Source organism: Talpa occidentalis, unplaced genomic scaffold (assembly GCF_014898055.3).
Source record: "Talpa occidentalis isolate TD23 unplaced genomic scaffold, MPIMG_talOcc4v2.1 talOcc4.12, whole genome shotgun sequence".
Classification (NCBI taxonomy): Eukaryota; Metazoa; Chordata; class Mammalia; order Eulipotyphla; family Talpidae; genus Talpa; species Talpa occidentalis.
Window position 1 is genome coordinate 80755969 of NW_023601212.1, and position 19613 is coordinate 80775581.

General features: G+C 49.0%; 1 protein-coding gene across 1 annotated transcript; it reads left to right on the plus strand.

Annotated features, from left to right (window-relative positions):
• The first annotated feature begins 3181 nt into the window (after positions 1-3181).
• Positions 3182-19131, plus strand: ACTL6B (actin like 6B). Its single transcript, XM_037508056.1, has 15 exons — positions 3182-3253; positions 8207-8499; positions 8750-8924; positions 9127-9292; positions 9595-9695; positions 14126-14223; positions 14839-14933; positions 15002-15108; positions 15790-15879; positions 16054-16115; positions 16226-16340; positions 16433-16513; positions 16612-16707; positions 16909-16995; positions 19017-19131. Exons 1-15 carry the CDS (start codon positions 3182-3184, stop codon positions 19095-19097), a joined length of 1719 nt encoding a protein of 572 aa, XP_037363953.1. The 3' UTR covers positions 19098-19131.
• The last annotated feature ends 482 nt before the right edge of the window (positions 19132-19613 follow it).

A 19613-nucleotide genomic window follows, 5' to 3' on the forward strand; every position in this document is an offset into this window, starting at 1 on the left:
AGGTTTTGGAAAGTTCAAGTCAATGAAGAGCTTTCCTTGAGTCCTCGTGTTAAAACCAATTAGCCTCTGTTAAAACCAATATTACAGTTTTCAAAGCTGATTTTTAAAAGAAAATTAAAAAGTCATTGTTATTTATGGACAAACTCCATTTATGTGCCCTTACCAAGCTAATAATATACTAGGAGTGGATAGAACTTGGAAGGAAATTTAATAATTTACTTCAATTTCCTCTCACTCTACAGATGGGCAAAGTGACTTCCCTAAAGTCACTTAGAAAACCAGCAGCCCAGGACTAGAACCCAATTTTTTAACCCCTACCGGGCATCTCTTAAACTGATTCCTCTTGCTCTGATTTCTGTGCTGCTGTGCTTCCCTGTTTTAACTCATTCAGCAAATATGAGTGCTGTGTCTTATCAGCCACTGTCCTAGGCGCTGAACACATGCACCTTCCTCTGCCTGTAGGGGGCTTCAGATCTACAGAGGAGACAGATGGGAGATGATCACTAAAATGATAATTAGTGCTGGTGGCCTGGAAGTACCATCTACTGAGAGTAAGTTGGAAGGGGACACTTTTGGGGAGGAAGATTAAAAGTTTTAAGTTGGAGGGCTTCCCTGGTGGCGCAAGGGGTTATGCACTGCACGATGAAGCAATCCACAGCCTCTGCAGCACGAGTTCAATCTCCAGCTGGCCAGGGAGAAACCCAAATGGCACAGCAGACCTCTCCTGTCTCACCTGCTGCTCCCCTCAGCAGTGTACTTTGGTCAATTTGCCGGTTCTGTTCACCACTCTGTCTCTGGTGAATCCTCTCACCCCCCACACCTCTGGCCTGTGCCCCAGCTCTTGTATGCATAAATAAATAAATCTTTTTTAAAAAAAAGTTTTAAGTTGGAATGTATTAGATTTGAGGTGCCTAGGAGAGATGCAAGGAAGAACATTCAGTAGGCGAGTGTAGAAGCAGGTCTGGGGCTTAGCAGAAGAGTTTGGATTGGAATAGAGCCTGAAAGTGGCATTTTAGAGCAGTTGAAGTCATAAAAAGGTTTGGGGAAAAGACAAGATGGCCTAAGACCAAGCCTTGAGGAACTCCAACATTTAAAGGTCAGGCAGAGGAGAACAAGTTGCCAAAAGGGAAGCCAGAGAGCTAAGAAGAAAATTAGGAGAATGTGGAGTTCTGGAACTCATAAGAAAAGAGTGTTCCAAAAAGGATATACGTTGAATGGTACAAAGAGATGAAGTAAGACTGACCTGGGGAGCACATACTGAGTAACATGAAGGTCACTGTGACTTTGTCTGGAGCATTTGCAATGGACATCCTCTTGCATCATGCTGGGGGTGAGTGAGAAGTGAGGCAGTGTAATGACCAACGTGGTCAAGGTTTGGGGAATCTTAGCTTGGAATGGATGTGAAAAGGTTGGGCAGCAGTGGGAGGAGAATGTGGCGCCAAGATATTTGGATTTTGGTGGGAGCTTCTGGAGCTTGTTTTGATGATAATGGGAAAGACAGGTGGAGGAGAGTGAGGGGAAGTTAGAGGGTGACCAGTTTGTCTGAGAAGGCAGAAACCCTGGAGTAGATGTGGAGAATTTGGTTCTGATGGGTCATGGGACACTTCCTCCTTCCTCCATTGTTTCTCAGGTTTTTCCTTAGCTTTCTCTTCCTCCTCAGGCATCTGTATACACTGATTTTTTCAGGATCCTAGCTTCAGTCTCTTCTCACTTTCCATATTATTCATGGATGACTTCATCCATTACTGTGACTTTACCCCCTAATTGCTCGTAACTCTCAGGTCTCTATCACCAGTCCATATGTCTCTCCCCATGTACAGACTTGGTCTATATCCAACTGCAGACTGAAAATCTCCATCTGTATGCTCATATGGGGTTGGTTGTGCCAGCTCAGACTAGCTCACAAGAGCCCATTGTATTCCCTCTTCCCAGCTCCTTCTTCAGTGAATTCATGTTGACAGTAACTTGAAATCATCACAGTGGGAGTATTTACACCATAGAAATTGGCAAATTTAGAACAGGGCTCCCCTTCCCCAAAGAGATGGCTGTTGAAACATTTACTATACCACTATTTACAGATGTCTCACACTAAACTTGATCAAGAGTAAATCCTCTTCCACCCTACCCTACCCCACCTAGCCCTACCCCTTCTCTCAATCTCTTGGCCCATGAACAGCACTACCATCCACCCAGGAACTTCTCACTCCCTCATTTCTCATAGCCAAAGGATGGTCAACCAGATAGGATATAGTTCAAGCTGTTAGAACAGAACCCCCAAAATGCAATGACTTAAGTATCCCCAAAATAGATCATCTTGGACTGAAATGACATCCCTGCCCCCCTAAACAGGTAGCTTCCATCTCTGGGTCCACTGTGGCCCAGGTAGTTTCCACCATCACATCTGAATGTCATCCATTGAAAATGGGTGGGGTGTGAAGCTTTCTTGTTAAAGAACACCTCTAAGTGCTTTCTTGTTAAAGAACACCTCTAACTTTCACTCAGAAGTTGGCCAGATGTCGGGAAGGCTGGGATATGTAGCCTCTAGCCATATACCCAGATAAGGCATTATTACTAAAAAAGGGAGATGAGTATCAGTATAAGACTAGCCATATACAACACTGGTGGATACATCTAGTGAGTGCTACCTTTTGAATATTACTTAACTCCATTCCTTCTACTAAATGCCAACTGCTAATACCTTGGTTCTTGTTTATTTCCTGGCCTCTAGGATAATCTCTCTCTAATCAACCTACCAAATAGCTGCCAGAGATATCTTTCTAAAATGCAAATTAAATGATATAACTTTCTGTTCTACACAATGCAGTACTTCCTCATTGATTTCATGAGAAGGGTCAAACTTCTTTGCATGGCACACAGGCTGGGTTTTGTGCTATCTACCCAGAATGCCTTCCACCCTCATTCCAACTCTACTTCCTTGTTAGCTGGGAAGATTCAGGGCATTTTCTCAGGCTTAATTTAAATATCACCTCCCTGACCACACTGCAATGCTGGCTCCATTCCTATTGCAGCCTTTACTGAGCTATTTACTTCTGGGCATTTGCCACCTGCACTAGGCCAGGGCACCCTGTGATGTCAAAGTAGGTTTCTTTGGCAGAGGACTGGAGGAGATCTCACCAGTCAGTGAACAGACTCTCACAAGATGCCAAATCATTTTCAAGCTATGGGGTCTGAGAGCCGTGCCCCTCCCACCTTCAACATTATTACCAAGTGCTCAGATATGGCCAACTTGAATGTGGGTCTTCAGTGCAAGGCCCTCCAGATGACTTTATTGAATTGTTTATCATTCCTTTTAGGATGGACACTGAACTCTTAGACAGTCACATCAAGTTATATGAGCCATTATAGTCCCAATACCCACCAGCCACCTGGAGATTATCCATGAAAATGAACGGAAACATGGCAAACATTTCCCCAGGATTAATACTTTTCACACACTGAGGCCCAAATCTCTGCTCTGTCACTCACCAGCTGAGTGATTTGGGAAAGTCACTTAACCTCTGCATACCTTTGTTTCCCCTGCAAAATGGACATAATAATCACATCTTATGAAAACTAACTGGCAATCGGCACCATTTCTCTGGCAATCAGCACCCATTCCCAGGTATTTTCCAAAAGTTAACATTAGGTGCTTCTTAAGAATAACAGGACAGGGCCTCCCCTGGTGGCACAGCGGTTGAGCGCTGGGCTGCGAAGCTGCCTGCAGTCTCTGCAGCCCCGGTTCAATCCCTGGCCACCAGTGAGGTTCCCACATGGCGTGAATACCTCTCCTGCCGCCCGCTGCTCCCCTCAGCAGTGTATCTTGTCAGTCTGCCTGTTCTGTTACATGCTCTGGCTCTGGTGAATTCTCTCACCTTCCTGCGCTTCTGACTGTGCCCAATGCTTGTATAAATTAATAAATAAATAAATCTTTAAAAAAAAAAGGAATAACAGGACAAGGGCCTCCTTGGTGGAGCGAGGTGTTAAAACGCAACCTATGAAGCTCGCCGCAGCCACTGCAGCATGAGTTCGATCCCTGGCCAGGGAGCTGCCCACATGGAGCAGCAGACCTCTCCTGACTCGCCCGCTGCTCCCCTCAGCAGTGTATTTCAGACTATCTGCCTGTTCTGTCCCCCACTCACACCCCACAACTCGGGCCTGTACCCCAGTTCTTGTATGTATACATAAATAAATCTTAAAAAAATAATAATAACAGGACACCCTATTGTTCTCATCATTTAGGAAACCAACAAGGAACAGAAAATAGATCTTGCAGTCCTGCTCCCTGATTTCTGGGAAGGCAGAAAAGCTAACGGTTGAGTCAATCACCAAAAGCCAATGAGTTAATTGATCATGCCTATGTAATTAAGCCTCCATGAGACCCCAAAAGGAGGAGCTTGGGGGAGCTTCCAGATTTCAGAACCAGAGTTCTCCCACGTACCGCTATGCTGGCCCCCAAGCTCCACATAGACAGAAGCTCCTTTGTCTAGGACCTTGTCCATGTAATCCTTCATCTGGCCGTTTGTTCCTGTCCTGTAGTATCATTTGTAATAAGCTGGTGATTTAGCAAATGAACCAGCTTCCTGAGCTCTGTGAGCCACTTTAACAAATTAATCAACCTGAGGAAGGGATCACAGGAACCTCATTTACAGCCAGCTAGTCGTAAACACAGGTCGTAATCTGGGCTTATGACAAGCACCTGAAGTCTGGGGAAGGGGTTGTGTGAACCTCCAGTCTGTAGGCAGTTGATCAGATGCACAGGTAACAGACTGGGCTTATCGCTGGTGTCTGAAATAAAGGGCAATGTGGGAGACTGAGACTTTCTAATCTCTGGAATCTCCAGAGTAAGTAGTGTGTCAGCACTGAGTTAAATTCCAGGACACTTCTGCTGGTTTCTATTTCTTCTTTGTGTGGGGAGGCCTCCCTACACGCTCATGCTGGAAATTGGTTTCAGGATTCCAACTTCATCCATCTACCTTGTCTACTAGGGAACCACTAGTCATTCTTCATAATTCAGTTCAAATTTTACTTCTAGAAGACTACCTGGACTCTGAGAGACAGGTAGCTCCTTCATTCTCTGGGCCTCCACTTCACCCTACTTTCCTGCATGTCTGAGCTTCCCACATCACCAACCTTGTGAGCAGGGATATATTTTATGCACCTCAGTATTCCCATGCCGTCAATAATGTTTGGCAGGGCCTCCCTGGTGGTGCAAGGGGTTAAGATGCAACCTATGAAGCTATCCGCAGCCTCTGCAGCACGAGTTTGATCCCCAGCCAGGGAGCTACCCACATGGCGCAGCAGACCTCTCCTGACTCGCTCGCTGCTCCCCTCAACAGTGTATTTCAGTCAATCCACCTGTTCTGTTCCCCACTCTCTCTGGTGAATCCTCTCCCCTCCCCACACCTCTGGCCTATACCCCAGTTCTTGTATGCATAAATAAATAAATCTTTAAAATAAATAAATAAATAATGTTTGGCATACCACAGGCATAAAAGATGTTCATTGAATCAATGAATGAAAAGATGAAATATATTAATATTTTTCACCTTAGCCTTAATAATCCATAATACAATAGTATCTTATGACACATCTTATATGACAAATGAAAATTGGTCACAGTTGATTAGAAGTTACATCTAAGTCCAGTGCTGTCATTAGTTGACTGTAGTTTTTCCACCAATTATGAAAAGAAGATTCACTTCTCATTACAAGAAAGACTACAAATTTCTGGGCCTACCTGGTGGCACAGCCTGTGAAGCTGTCCACAGCCTCTGCAGCACGAGTTCGATCCCTGACCGACCAGGGATCTACCCCATAACTCGCCCGCTGCTCCCCTCAGCAGTGTACTTCGATCAATCTGCCTGTTCTGCTCCCCGCTCTGTCTCTTGTGAAGCCTCTCACCCACTCCCTGCACTTCTGGGGTGCAGCTCTTTTGTGCATAAATAAATAAATCTTAAAAAAAAAAAAGACTACATGGGCCTCCCCGCAGTTGAGTGCCGCACTGTGAAGCTGTCTGCAGCCTCTGCAGTGCGGGTTTGATCCCAGGCGGCTGGCGAGAATCCCGCATGGCAGGCCTCTCCTGTCTCACCTGTTGCTCCCCTCAGCAGTGTATTTCACAGAGCTCCCTGCTCTGTCTCTGGTGAATCCTCTCACCCTCCTGCACATCTGGCCTGTACCCCGGTTCTTGTATAAATAAATACATCTTTTAAAAAAAGACTATAGATTTCTAATTTATGAATAATAATATTAAGCCTCAAAGACTCCCCAGGGACACTCTTGGGACCCACTATTTACCGAATAGTCCTGTGTGCCAAGTTCTTAGCCAGGAGCTTGACTTCTGGCACCTGGTTAATTCCTCACCACCAGGGACAGTGAAACCTGGGAAGGAGCACAGAGGTGTTATGAAACAAGGTAATCTGTCAACTGGCTGAAAAGAGATACGAGGGCCTCCCCGGTGGCACAGCGGTTGAGAGCTGGGTTGCAAAGCTGCCCGTGGCCTCTGCGGCGCCGGTTCGATCCCCGGCTGCTCCCCGGCCACCGGAGGAGGGTCCCACATGGCGCGCAGACCTCTCCTGCCGCCCGCTGCTCCCCTCAGCAGTGTATTTCGGTCCTTCTGCCTGCTCTGCTCCCCGCTCTGGCTCTGGTGAATTCTCTTACCCTCCCGCGCTTCTGACTGTACCCAGTGCATGTATAAACAAAAACAAACAAAACAAATAAATAAATAAAAGAAAGAAAATAAAAATAAATAAATAATTTTGAAAAGAGATACGAGTTCTAGCCCTGGCTCTACCCAGTGGACTGTGTAACCCAAGACAGGATCTTTCCTCTATCCTGGAAAACCTCTGTAAAATCCAGGGGTTGAATCCATGATAAGTAAGATTTCTTCCAACTGGGGCAGTTTCTGAATCTGAGGTCCTAACAGGGGTGGGGAATATGGTAGTAGGAATTGACAAGGTGACCTTAAAAGGTGAAGCAACATCAATAAGTGCCAACAACAGGAAAGACACAGGCTATAAATAGATTCACTTTCCCTTTCAGTATTCCTTTAATCCTCAGATCATCATCTCGAAGATTAAAAAGTGAAGGCACTGAGAGATTAAGGGGCTCCTCCAATTCATTCAGGCCTCAATTTATGATGAGGCCAATGACTGACCTAAAGTCACTCAGGAATACTTCAATTTCCTAGCTCCTAAGTCAGCTCTTTCCCTTGCAACTCTGCCCTCACACCGAAGCCTGAACCAGGTCTGGAATTGGAACCAAGCTGGGCATTTAAAGCCACTGTAGGTAACCAATGAGCCAGTTCAAACTATCTGTCCTTTCTCTGGGGATGGGTGGAGTCTCTTCCAGGGCGGGCATCTGGTGAGCAGAGAACCTTCAGGAGCATATAGCCATCACACAGTACCCTCTTCCTCTGCCATCTCTGATCTTTATGCTCCTCCCACCCCGTACAAGTAGGTGGGAGTGCAAATACATATGTATTTGCATGCACATGTGAACACACATACACAGGCACACACATTCTAAAGCTCATACATACAAGCACACACCAATACACTTGCTTACATAAGAGTCTCTACATAGCTAACCATGCTGTCAAGGCTGTTCCTTCATTTTCGCTATCAAAACTGCTGCAGAGGTGGTGTCATGTCAGGAGTCCTGCAGAAACTAGGAGCCTACCAGTAAACAAATACTTGATTAATAAATATTTCTTGAAGAGAACAGATGAAGAGAGTGAATGTGGGTGCACCTGTGTGCCTATGAGGCCCAGGCACCAGAGCATATCAGGGGAGGAAAACAGGGGCTACCTGAAACACAAGAGCAGAAAGCAATGTGGAGAAGATGAAGACATGCCCCACTCCGTACCTCTATGTCCTTCTTCCCTTTCCTCTCTTTCCCGGAGATTTAATTCAGGTCCGGATATGGCAGAACCTTCCTTGGGAACCTGAGGATGTACTGCCTTCCTGGAATATAGCACATTCACCTCAACTTAATTTTTAAAGTAGGGAGCAAGGGCCCCTTCAGTCACCCTGCAGAGTCCTGTTCTCCAGATGGACAAGGTCTCCATCTCTTTCGCACTCCAGCTCTATCTCTAAGGGCAGGGCTCCAAGGCCTGGCTTTCCGCCCGCTAAACCCCTCACGGCCATCTAAGAGGGGTCTGCCCCTTTAATGCAGGAGCCCCCGGCAGGGTTATTGTCTTGCCTCGCAGCCAATCCGCGGAGCCATTGTGTGTGGGGGATCCGGCCTCCTGATTGGTCGCTTCGCGCCCCGCCCCGCCCGGGATCCCGGGAGCTGTCCGGCTGCCTCGGTGCTGATCCCGCCGCCGCCCAAGGGCCGCGAGCAGCGCCAAGAGGGCATTATGAGCGGGGGCGTCTACGGCGGAGGTGAGCGAGCCTCCGACTCCCGGCTACGGGCTCCCAGGCCCCGCGCGGCCTCGCCCGCGGCCCTGAACCCCGAATCCAAGCGACCCAAGCTCTGGGCACCCCGGGGCCTGTTACCTCGGTGCTCTTAAGAGTCCAGCCCTGCGTTTGGGTCCCGCGCCACTCCTACTTTTCGTCCTCCCTGGACGCTCGCGAGCACTGGGCCCAACCTCTCCACCACGCAACTCACCTCCAATCGGCCCCTTCCTTCCCGGCAAGGAGAGTGCCTTTAAACAAGGCCTCTGATCAAAAAGGAACCCTGGAGGCTTGACCCCGGCTCCAAGACCCCAGATTCCAGGCCAAGCCCCAGCCTGACCCAGTCCCCACTGAAGGCGGCTACACTGTGGCGCTGGCCGGACCTACTCTTGGAGCTCTCCAAGGGGAGACAGGGTTTGGGAAAGGTCCCTCACATGCCTGTTTCCCCGCACAGATGAGGTGGGGGCGCTGGTCTTTGACATTGGCTCCTTCTCAGTCCGCGCTGGGTACGCAGGGGAGGACTGTCCCAAGGTGAGCTTCCAGCCCCCTCCCCAAATCCTAGGGACCCTGGACTCCTTTCGTGCTTCCCAATGATCCCGGGCTCTCATAGCCTAGAGAGAAGCTCTGCTGAGCTGGAAGGTGGGATTAGCCCAAGGGTGGGCTGAGGGCCTTGCTGTGGGACTGGTCAAGGGCAAGAAGTTGATCCCCCTCCCTGCCCACTCCCCCCCTCCAGGCTGACTTCCCCACCACGGTGGGGCTGCTGGCCACGGAGGAGGGGGGCGGGCTGGAGCTGGAGGGGGAGAAAGAGAAGAAAGGGAAGATCTTCCATATCGACACCAACGCCCTGCATGTGCCTCGGGATGGAGCGGAAGTCATGTCACCCCTCAAGAATGGCATGAGTAAGGGCGCCCTACCCACTTCCTCCTAACACAGACACACAGCCCACAGCCCACTCCCTGGCACATGGCACCCCACGTCCACAGAATCTTGTTTGCATCTGTTCAAGTCCCAGGGATCTCCTCACTGCTGCCCACAAGTGCAAGATTTCAAACTGAGGTTGACCAGATTCCTGTGAAGGGGAGAGTCCCCTGAGTTGGTCTCGTTCTCCCTCTCCTGAACTTGGTTTCCTTCCCTCCTTTCCTTCCTGCCACCCATTCCTGCCTGCCCACCTCCCTTCTCCATGCTGGTCTCCTGGCCCAAGTTGAGGACTGGGAGTGCTTCCGCGCCATCCTGGACCACACATACAGCAAACATGTCAAGTCCGAGCCAAACCTGCACCCAGTGCTCATGTCCGAGGCCCCGGTAAGTGCCTCACCGGGCCCCTCATTTTGGTCTGCGATTAGGTCCGTCCTTTCCCCTTCCCATTCACCTCTCCCCTCAAACCACTGTCTTCAGTCACCTCGCTTTTCAGATTTTCTCATCCTCTGCAGTCACTTTCCTTGCTCCCGGGTTTAGTCTCCCTGCCTCCCTCCCTCCCCCTACTCAATCTATCACCCCTTTTCCCAACCAGCTTTGTACACTGGCCCTGTCCCCAAAACTTTTTTTTCACCATTTTAACTTAAAGTGTTTATCCATATTCTATATCCACACCTCAGTAATCAATCTGCTTTATGTAAAGTGTATTAAGAGAAAAAACTGCCATTCATTTCCCCTTTATAGAGGCAACTGTTCTTTTCTCTTTTAGCGGATTTTTTTTTTAAATTTTTTTTAATAGAGGCATGTTTTATTTATTTATTTGTTTGTTTGTTTGTTTTGTTTATACATGCCCTGGGTACAGTCAGAAGCGCGGGAGGGTGAGAGAATTCACCAGAGCAGAGCGGGGAGCAGAGCAGGCAGAAGGACCGAAGTACACTGCTGAGGGGAGCAGTGGGCGGCAGGAGAGGTCTGCGCGCCATGTGGGACCCTCCTTCGGTGGCCGGGGAGCAGCCGGGGATCGAACCGGCGCTACAGAGGCTGAGGGCAGCTTCGCAACCCAGCGCTCAACTTAGCGGATCTTTTTTGATTATTTCCTTCCAAATCTTTAAATATCATCCTTAAATTACTTCTTGTGCATTTTTTTAGTTCAAGGCATCATCTATGGATTTCTCACTACAGAAAATTAACTTTAAGCTTTCTTTTCTCCCCCCAACTTATGCTACAATACCCATCTTTAAGTACAGCTTTCATTTCATTTTTTTAAAGATCAACAATCAGTTATTACAATCTTATTATTAATCAGGGCAATAAATTATGTTTATTTTTCCTGGGCAACTTTTAATTTTTCCTGCAACTTGAAACTCTCCTTGGTTTTCATTTTGCTTAGCATTCTATCTACTTAATGGGATCCTATATTATTTATCAATTATCGATATTTTTCTCGAGATATTAAATTCCTTTATATATTCTCTCAATTTAATCCTCTTTAAGAAATCTCTCCAGGATCCCCATTGATTTGTTCCACTTTGAACAAGCTGCCTTCCACAGAGGACAGAATTATCATCCTGATATTTGCCTTCACCTTCATTTTAGGGAATCCCTCTCTTTTCTCCTATAGTAGAATTCCTGTTTCCCGCATCTCAGGACTGTTTCTTGGTTTATCCCCTTGTTTTCATGGATCCCATCCTCCAGTAAATGCTTAGAAAAGTCATAGAAAATAAAATTATTGAGATCTTGCTTGTCTGACTTTGGATGGGCAGGCTTAGCTAGGTATTTTAATTCTGTCCTCAGTATTATTTAACTTCACAATATTTTATTGATTTATTTCAGTCACTGCTTTAGACATTCAGCATGTCCCTTCAATCTGGAAATCTCTGTCTATTAATTCAGTGGAAAAAATTCAGTAATTTTAATTATTCATTAATTATTTATGTTCTCTTGTTTAGGAAATTCTCTTGTTGGATTTTGTACTTCCTGAATTGGCCCCCTAATTTTCAAATCTTTCTCTCATGTTTTTCAACTCTTTTTCTTTTCCTCTAATTTCCAAGATATTCGTTCAGCTTTATTTTTCAACTCTTCTATTAAGCAGATCCTCCCTGTTCCTATATTTTTAATTTCCATTTCTTTTTTATTCTATGAAATCCACTTTTTAGAGCATCCTATTCTGTGATCTTACTAAGGGTACTAGTCTTGTTTCTGTTTTTGGATGTTTTAATTTCCCTGTATAATCTACATTCTTCCAAGTTGCTTTTATTCAGCCTTTTTTGGGCGCCTGTCTCATTTTATTTATTTATTTTTTTAAAAGATTTATTTATTTATTTATACAAGCACTGGGTACAGTCAGAAGCGCGGGAGGGTGAGAGAATTCACCAGAGCCACAGCAGGGAGCAGAACAGGCAGAAGGACCGAAGTACACTGCTGAGGGGAGCAGCGGGCAGCAGGAGAGGTCTGCGCGCCATGTGGGACCCTCGCCCGGCGGGCGGGGATCGAACCGGCGCTGCAGAGGCGGCGGGCGGGGATCGAACCTGCGCTGCAGAGGCTGCAGGCAGCTTCACAGCCCAGCGCTCAACCGCTGCAACACCGGGAGAGGCCCCGCCTGTCTCATTTTAGATTGATTTATTTATGCATACAAGAGCTGGGGCACAGGCCAGAGATGTGGGGGAGCAGGGTGTGAGAGGATCCACCAGAGACAGAGTGGGGAACAGAACAGGCAGATTGACTGAAATACACTGCTGAGGGAAGCAGAGAGTGAGACAGGAGACATCTGCTTCGCCATGTGGGTTGCTCCCTGGCTGGCCGGGGATCAAACTTGTGCTGCAGAGGCTGCGGATTGCTTCATAGTGCGGTGCTTAACCCCTTGTGCCACCAGGGAGGCCCACACCTGTCTCATTTTAGAGGCTTTTCTCAGATTTCTGCAAATCTTGGATGTCTGCTTATCTTTAGGAGTCAAGAACTAAAACTCTGATTAGTAGCTGTATAGGGCAGGAGACTTTTCATTGTGATTTTTGCTATAGAATGATCTGACTGGGATGTCTGTTGGGTAACATCTGATAACCGACATCATTAGATCTTTGATGTAACCCACAGGGAACACTTCCACCCTGAAGACAGGCCTGGCCACCCTCGTTATGGGAGTCATGTGAGGGAACAGAGCTGATGTCTCAGCATTCAGTATCCCTGGCATCACTCAATGCCCCTGTTCTACATACAATGTCCTTACTCCCAGCTGTGTCAAGGGTCTCACCAGTTCAGAGACCAACATTTTCACTCTCTCAGAGAATAAACTTCCAGCCTTCTGATAGGGTCAGGTGTGCAATAACCCAGGGACATAGAATTGGGAGTGAGTTGAGGGATCTGTTACTTAAATAGCTTTAAGCAATCTTATTTTAGCTTTCCCTTCACCTCCACTTCCAGAGTTACCTCAAACTACCAATTCCTGATCCCTTTGAAGATTTTGCAGTATAACACAGTTGTTCTAGGTTTTTTCACTACTGGCTTTGGAGTCAGTATGCTTGAATCTCTAAGTTAGATCTCTTGCCATTAAACTATCAACCTTCAAAATTTTGTTGTTTTTTTTCTTTCATATCATTCCTTGCTCTCTTTCTCACATCTGTTTTGAAGTCAAATTCACATAACGTGAAATTACTCTTTTGAATGTTAACAATTCAGTGATATTTAATATATTCATATTGTTGTGTAACTATCACCTCTATCTAGTTCCCAAACATTCATCACACTCCCCCTGCTAAAAAAGCATTTTCATTAAGCAATTTCTCTCCACTCCCCCTGTCTCTAGCCCTTGGCATCAATCTGCTTCAGTCTCTATGTATGTATCTCTTCTGAATCTTTCATATAAATGAAATCATATGTGTCTTTTTGTGTCTGTATTCTTTCTCCTAGCCTATTTTCAAGATTCATCCATATTGTAGCATATGTCTATATTTTATTCTTTGTGTTTGAATAATGTTCCATTGTATGAGTGTACCACAATCTGTTTTCTCACTCATCCATTGATGGATATTTGGGCTGTTTCCACCTTTGGCTATTGTGGGTAGTGCCGCTATGAATGGTTGAGTACAAGGATTTGTTGGAGTACCTGTTTTCAATTCTTTCGAGTATATAACTAGGAATGGAACTGATGGGTCATATGGTAATTCCACGTTTATCTTTTCAAGAAACTGCCAGCTGTTTTCCTAGTGGCTGAATCATTTTACCTTCCCACTAGCAACATACAGTGTTTTAGTTTCTCCGCATACTCTCTAACACTTTTTTAAAAATTATTATAACTGCCCTATTGTGAAGTGGTATCTCATTGTGGTTTTTATTTGCATTTCCCTAATCCATATAGGTTTATGTCTTTTTAAGTTGCCCCTTTGTTATACCTTTGCTAGGATCTTGGGAGGAAATAAAATTAGATGTTTGTATTTAACCCATCATTTTCATCCAGAAATCATCTTCCCCAGCTTTCTTTTCTGAGATGATTAGAATGGGGAAAACAGATATAATGGAGGAGCCCAAAGTGTGTCTTGCTCAATAAAGAGCACTGCACCAGGAGTCAAGAGACGATTACTCTTGACCCAGCTCTAGCAAGAGCCACCTGTGTTCTCCTGGGCAAGTCAGTCTTCTCTTGAGTTCTTTCAGCTGGGCTTAGATTGTGAACTTTAAAATTCTTTACAGTCCTCATATTCTGGAGATCTTAGTGGGTCAGCACTCTGACCTCTATCCACAGTACAAGTTATATGTTTGTGTGGGGGGAGTGTGTACATGGGGCTGTACATCTCCCTTCTGAGTCCTCCCCTCCCGCACTTTCTCTCCAGTGGAACACACGGGCCAAGCGGGAGAAGCTGACAGAGCTGATGTTCGAGCAGTACAACATTCCTGCCTTCTTCTTATGCAAGACAGCTGTGCTCACTGCGTATCCTCTGGGTTGCTCGGCCTGGGTGGAGGGCCAGGGTGGGGCGCTCAGTGTGTTGAATTGAAGGCTGAGTCTGATTCAGTGGAGATAAGTGTCATGGATGAGAAGATACCTCCCTGAATTCCATCAGTGCAGAGGGCCCTGTGGGTTCAATGCCGTGGGCTCTAGGGTGGCCAATGAGTGGCCCCTTGCCCATTCTTCAGATTAGGCTAAACAGAGAGAATCGAGCCAACTGGACAGCAGGGGCTGGAGCTAGCGAGAGGAGGGAAGGGTCTATGACACTGAGGGGTCTCCTCCCCACACAACAACCAGCATTTATTTTGTTAAGGATTGGTCTTGCATTGAAACCTGTGCAAGGCACTGGACAACATGGACCCTATTTTCAGGGCGGGGACAGAATCAAGAATAAAGAGAGTCTGGGCATGCAGCAGGAAGGAATAGAGGAAGAGGCTGTGATTCAGAAAAGGAGGAAGGTCCCAGGAGCCTTTCTCTAATAGATGGGTTCTAAACCCTGGAATGGGCTGAGCCCTGGAGAGCAGAGTAACTACACCAGACCTGGCTCCCAGGCCCCTAACTTGCTGTTGCTCTCTCTTTAACCTGCCACTCCCATGGCAGCTTTGCAAATGGACGTTCCACAGGCCTGGTGCTGGACAGTGGGGCCACCCACACCACAGCCATTCCCGTGCATGATGGCTACGTCCTGCAGCAAGGTCAGGCCTTGGCAGGGGATGGGGAGTGCCTTGGGTGGACCAGTCCCTGACACTCCCTCCCCTTCCAGGAATCGTCAAGTCACCCCTGGCAGGGGACTTCATTTCTATGCAGTGCCGGGAGCTCTTCCAGGAAATGGCCATTGATATCATCCCACCTTACATGATTGCAGCCAAGGTGGGGTGTCTGAGGGGTCCTGAGCATTCACCTATGATTATCTACCCACTGACTCATCAGATATCAGAGCTGTGAGCAGCAGGGCCCCCCAGAGGACCATGAGTCCGGTCCCTTAATTTATAATCTCGGCATCAGATCCAGATAAACTGAAAGACATGGCCAAGGTCAGACAGCCAGCTGCTAGGAGGATGAGTGAGGCCAATGTGGTGGGTTCTGGGGTCCAATAGACTCAGGATCTAGGTCTGCCTCTTCATGTAAGAGCTGTGTCACCTAATGCATGACACTGCAGCTCCTGAGCCTCAGTTTCCTCCCTGGTAAAGTGGAGTAACAGGGGAGTGTTAAACGAGACTCTGCATGCAAGGGTGTGCCCTGGATCCCCACAGGGAGCACAGCTCAGGAAAAAAACCCTAAAAACTGTCTCTGGAAAGTTCTGGCCTCCCATTATATTCCCCATGCCCTGGCTTTCTTGGACTGGGGGCCATCAGACGAACTTTACACGTTGGGTGCATGCACGTGCATGCGCGCGCACACACACAAAGACAGACCTTCCCCATCCTCGCCCCTCACAGAGAAGGGGTGCAACCTACCAGTGCCTGTTAGCTGCAGAGTCAGAGAGTGTGAGGCACGCAGGTGTGGTCAGGGTGGGCTGGAGAAGAGTACTCAGAGGCTGTATTTCCACAGGAGCCTGTACGGGAGGGCGCCCCCCCAAACTGGAAGAAGAAAGAGAAGTTACCCCAAGTTTCCAAGTCCTGGCATAACTACATGTGCAATGTGAGGCACTGGAGAGCGTGCTCCAAAACATTCCACTGGAGAGGGTGCCCCAAAATTTCATTCATTCATTCCCTGCCATGAGTACAAGCGAAGGGACAGAGACCCTATAGGTGGGGTGGTGGTGGGGGGTTGCTGAGGGAGGCGAGGCCCTCAGCACTCTCCCTGGGTTCTCAGGAGGTGATCCAGGACTTCCAGGCCTCCGTGCTTCAGGTCTCAGACTCTCCCTACGATGAACAGTGAGTAAGGTCCAAGGCTGAGTGGTGGGAATGAGGGCGGGCCTGGAGCTCAGAATGGCTTTCTGGTGCTTTGCAAGCACCCCAGGCAGAGTGTTGCTCCTTCCGGGCAGGGTGGCTGCACAGATGCCCACAGTGCATTATGAGATGCCCAACGGCTACAATACAGACTATGGCGCTGAGCGACTCCGCATCCCTGAAGGCTTGTTTGATCCCTCAAATGTCAAGGTTCGGTTGGATGTAGAAGAGGCTGGGAAGGATCACAGGAGCCTGGGGGGAGGGGCCAGAAGGCCCAAAGCCCAGGTCTCATTTCTCCACAGGGCCTGTCAGGGAATACCATGTTAGGTGTGGGCCACGTGGTGACCACCAGCATTGGCATGTGTGACATTGACATTCGCCCGGTAAGGCCTGAGCCTGCGACTCAGCAGAGGGGCTCAGAAAGAGGGGGAGACAGGAGGAGGCTGTTCCCTGCACATTTACGCCTCCTCCTTGCTCGCAGGGCCTGTACGGCAGTGTTATTGTCACCGGTGGGAACACGCTGCTTCAGGGCTTCACTGACAGGCTCAATCGAGAGCTTTCCCAGAAGACTCCACCGGTAGGAACCCACTCCCGACCAGGGCCCTGGCCTTCAGTCTGGCTAGTCCTTGGGTACAAGTCCTTCCTCCTTCCCAAACACTGAGTGCTCTGGTTACCAGAGCAGACCCTCTCCCTGTGGTTTCTCAGTCTTGCCCACCCCCAGACCTGCCCCTTCCCAGAACCCAGGTGTCTGCTTCCCCCAGTCCCTCTTTCCCCCCAGAGCATGCGACTGAAGCTCATCGCCAGCAACAGCACTATGGAGCGCAAGTTCAGTCCCTGGATTGGGGGCTCCATCTTGGCCTCACTGGTGAGAGGGGAAGGGCCTAGCACCACGCTGAATGTGGGAAAGGGGCAGACCCAGATAGTCCTCACCATTTTGCCTGCCTCTTCATTCATTCATTCATTCATTCATTCATTCATTCAACAAACATCTATTTTTGAGAAAGGGCTGTCAGAAATCCCAGAAGGGTGAAGACTCTGCCAGAACACAAATCAGGGAGCAAGGGGACAAGAAGCTGGAGGGGTTGGTTGGGATGAGATTGTGGATAGCCTTGTGTGTAGGAAGAGGCACCCACTGTACTCAGCACAAGGTAGGCATGAAGGCTTGGGGCAAGGGATCACGTGATAGTCACAGGCACATTGGGGAAGACTATCAGGCATGAGTCTTTGGAGATCAGGGTATGAATTGGACGCATGGGGACTTTGCAAGGAGGCTCTTCTATTTGTCCTGGAGTCACAGAGTGGGTAGCAGTGTGGGTGGGGAGAGCAAACAGAAAGTGGGGACAAACAGAAAAGGAGATAGGCAAGGTTGGTTCCATGGTAGTAGGTGGAGAGTTCAGTCGGAAACTTCTGCTGAAGCAGATGCTAGATGTCGAGTAGGCAGCTGGAACTTCAAATTGCATCTGGAGGGTGTCAGTTGCACAGAGGGGACAGGAGGGCCATGAAAAGACAAGAACAATCACTAAAGGAGGAACCCCCAAGGAGACAGAAATGAGGGTCAGAAAGACAGGAGGCTGACATCCTGATTTTAGCTTGGAGCTGGGAGTATGTCAGCTGTACACCACTGTGTGGCTTCCTGTGTGCTGGATGTGGACAGGCAGCCCACATAGACCTTGCCTCCGTGAGCAGGGACAATCTAGAGGCCAAGGCAAACAGGAAGTCACCACAATGTGTGGGAGTGTTCCTTCAAGGCAGGATCTGATGTAGTTGAAGGGTTCCTAAGGGCTCTAAGATGCAACATTCAAGCTGACATGCATGGGAAGAGTAAGAACTCAAGAGGCAGAGAGGGGCCATGGGGAAAGTTGGGCAAAGCCAAGGTCAAAGACAGTAAGCCAGCGCCTCAAGTCTGACTAGGAAGCTCACTTGCAGAGTACAGCGTGGAGTGGAGAGGGCTGCTGTGGTCTCCACTGTGACGGAGTTTGACGGAAGAGTGGATTTTTAGGGGGTGGAACTAACTGGAATTTTATTAGAGATCCAACAGACAGAATGTGGATACTGTTTGGATACAAGAGGTAAGCGAGGGAAGGAATTAAGATGGAGGTCCAGGACGCTAGCTTCTGGTAGAGGCTAGAGCAGAGCTGTCCAACAAGAAGGTACCATGAGCCAGTTAGGTATTTGGCTTTGGAACTCAGCGCCCTGATCTGTACTGGAAACAGGAGATACAGGGAGGGGTGGGGCTGCAGAGCATGAGCAGAATCCAGGGAGTGGATCAGTCAGCCAGGGAGGCCTGCTTTGTTGCCCAGGACAGAAAAAGGGACAGTGCCAGGAACACAGACACTAACTTTCAGGCAGCGGCAGTGCAACCATGAAAGAGAAGGGACAATCTGAGCTGCCCAGTGCAAGAGACCCTCAGAGGCAAGTTTCAAGTATGCGTGGGGAAGGAGCACCAGAGCGGAAGACTGCCCAGAGGAGGGCCATTTCTTGGGAAATGGACTGGGCCTGTTTATAAAGTGCAGTGTGGTGCTAGGATACCTGCAGGAGGAATGTGTGTGTGTGCTGGGGTACCGGCTGGCGGGCCCGGGCTGTCAGCTCTACTACCCAGCTTGCGAACAGAGAACACCCGTCCCAGGTAGGGAGGGAGGGAGGGGGCTCTACTAATATTTGTTGAATGAATGAATCATCAACCAGACCATTCGCCTCTGAAATAACGGTCGCAGAAGGATGCTGGGGGTGGGCGGAGGAGTAGGCGGGTATGTGGGCCTGGGAAGCCAGGAGAGGCCCAGGAGGAGGGTCCCCGCGCGGCTGAGCCTGCAAGGGTGGACGGTGGGGGGAGGCTGGTCCCGCTCCTTCCAGCACCACCCTGACTGGCGACGTCGTTTCTCCCACCAGGGCACTTTTCAGCAGATGTGGATCTCCAAGCAGGAATACGAGGAGGGCGGGAAGCAGTGCGTGGAGCGGAAGTGCCCCTGAGGGCGCCCCCTGCCTACACCGGCCGCCGGCGGCGACGACGGGGAGGGCCGCGACAGGGGGGAATGGGGCTCCCCCGGCCCCGCCTCCGCAGGTCGACGCCCCCAACCCCTCATTGTCTCCATCTTACCCCCCATTCTCTTTAGATTGTGATGTTTCTGGGTTGAAAGAAGTAAACATGTTTTAAGAAAAATTAAAAGTCTGGTTTTCTTGGGGCCAGTGGGGCCAGTTTGGAGGGAGGCAAGGGGAGGCCACACCTACGTCCATTCGTGATCCCCGGGTGGACTCCGGGCAAGGTCTGCGGGCGAGGGCAGAGTCCCAGCGGCCGCGGACGCCTCAGGTTTCAAAGGCGCGCCGAGGACCCGGCTAAAGGCCGCGCCGGGGCGGGAGGCGGCGGGGCGGGGCGGCCGCGGGGCGGGGCCTAGACGAGGCCGGAGGGGCGGCCTGGGCGGGCTCGGGCCTCCGGGAAGGCTGCGCCCGAGGACGCCGCCCCGGCTGCCAGCTCTGGTGGGGGGCGCC

What these genes read in the sequence shown, in the direction of transcription:
- ACTL6B (XM_037508056.1), top strand. Translation starts at nt 3,182, where the DNA reads ATGGGGTCTGAGAGCCGTGCCCCTCCCACCTTCAACATTATTACCAAG. An exon ending in CTTACATGATTGCAGCCAAG is followed by an intron (nt 15,109 to 15,789) that starts GTGGGGTGTCTG and finishes GTATTTCCACAG; the next exon opens with GAGCCTGTACGGGAGGGCGC. An exon ending in TTTCCCAGAAGACTCCACCG is followed by an intron (nt 16,708 to 16,908) that starts GTAGGAACCCAC and finishes CTTTCCCCCCAG; the next exon opens with AGCATGCGACTGAAGCTCAT.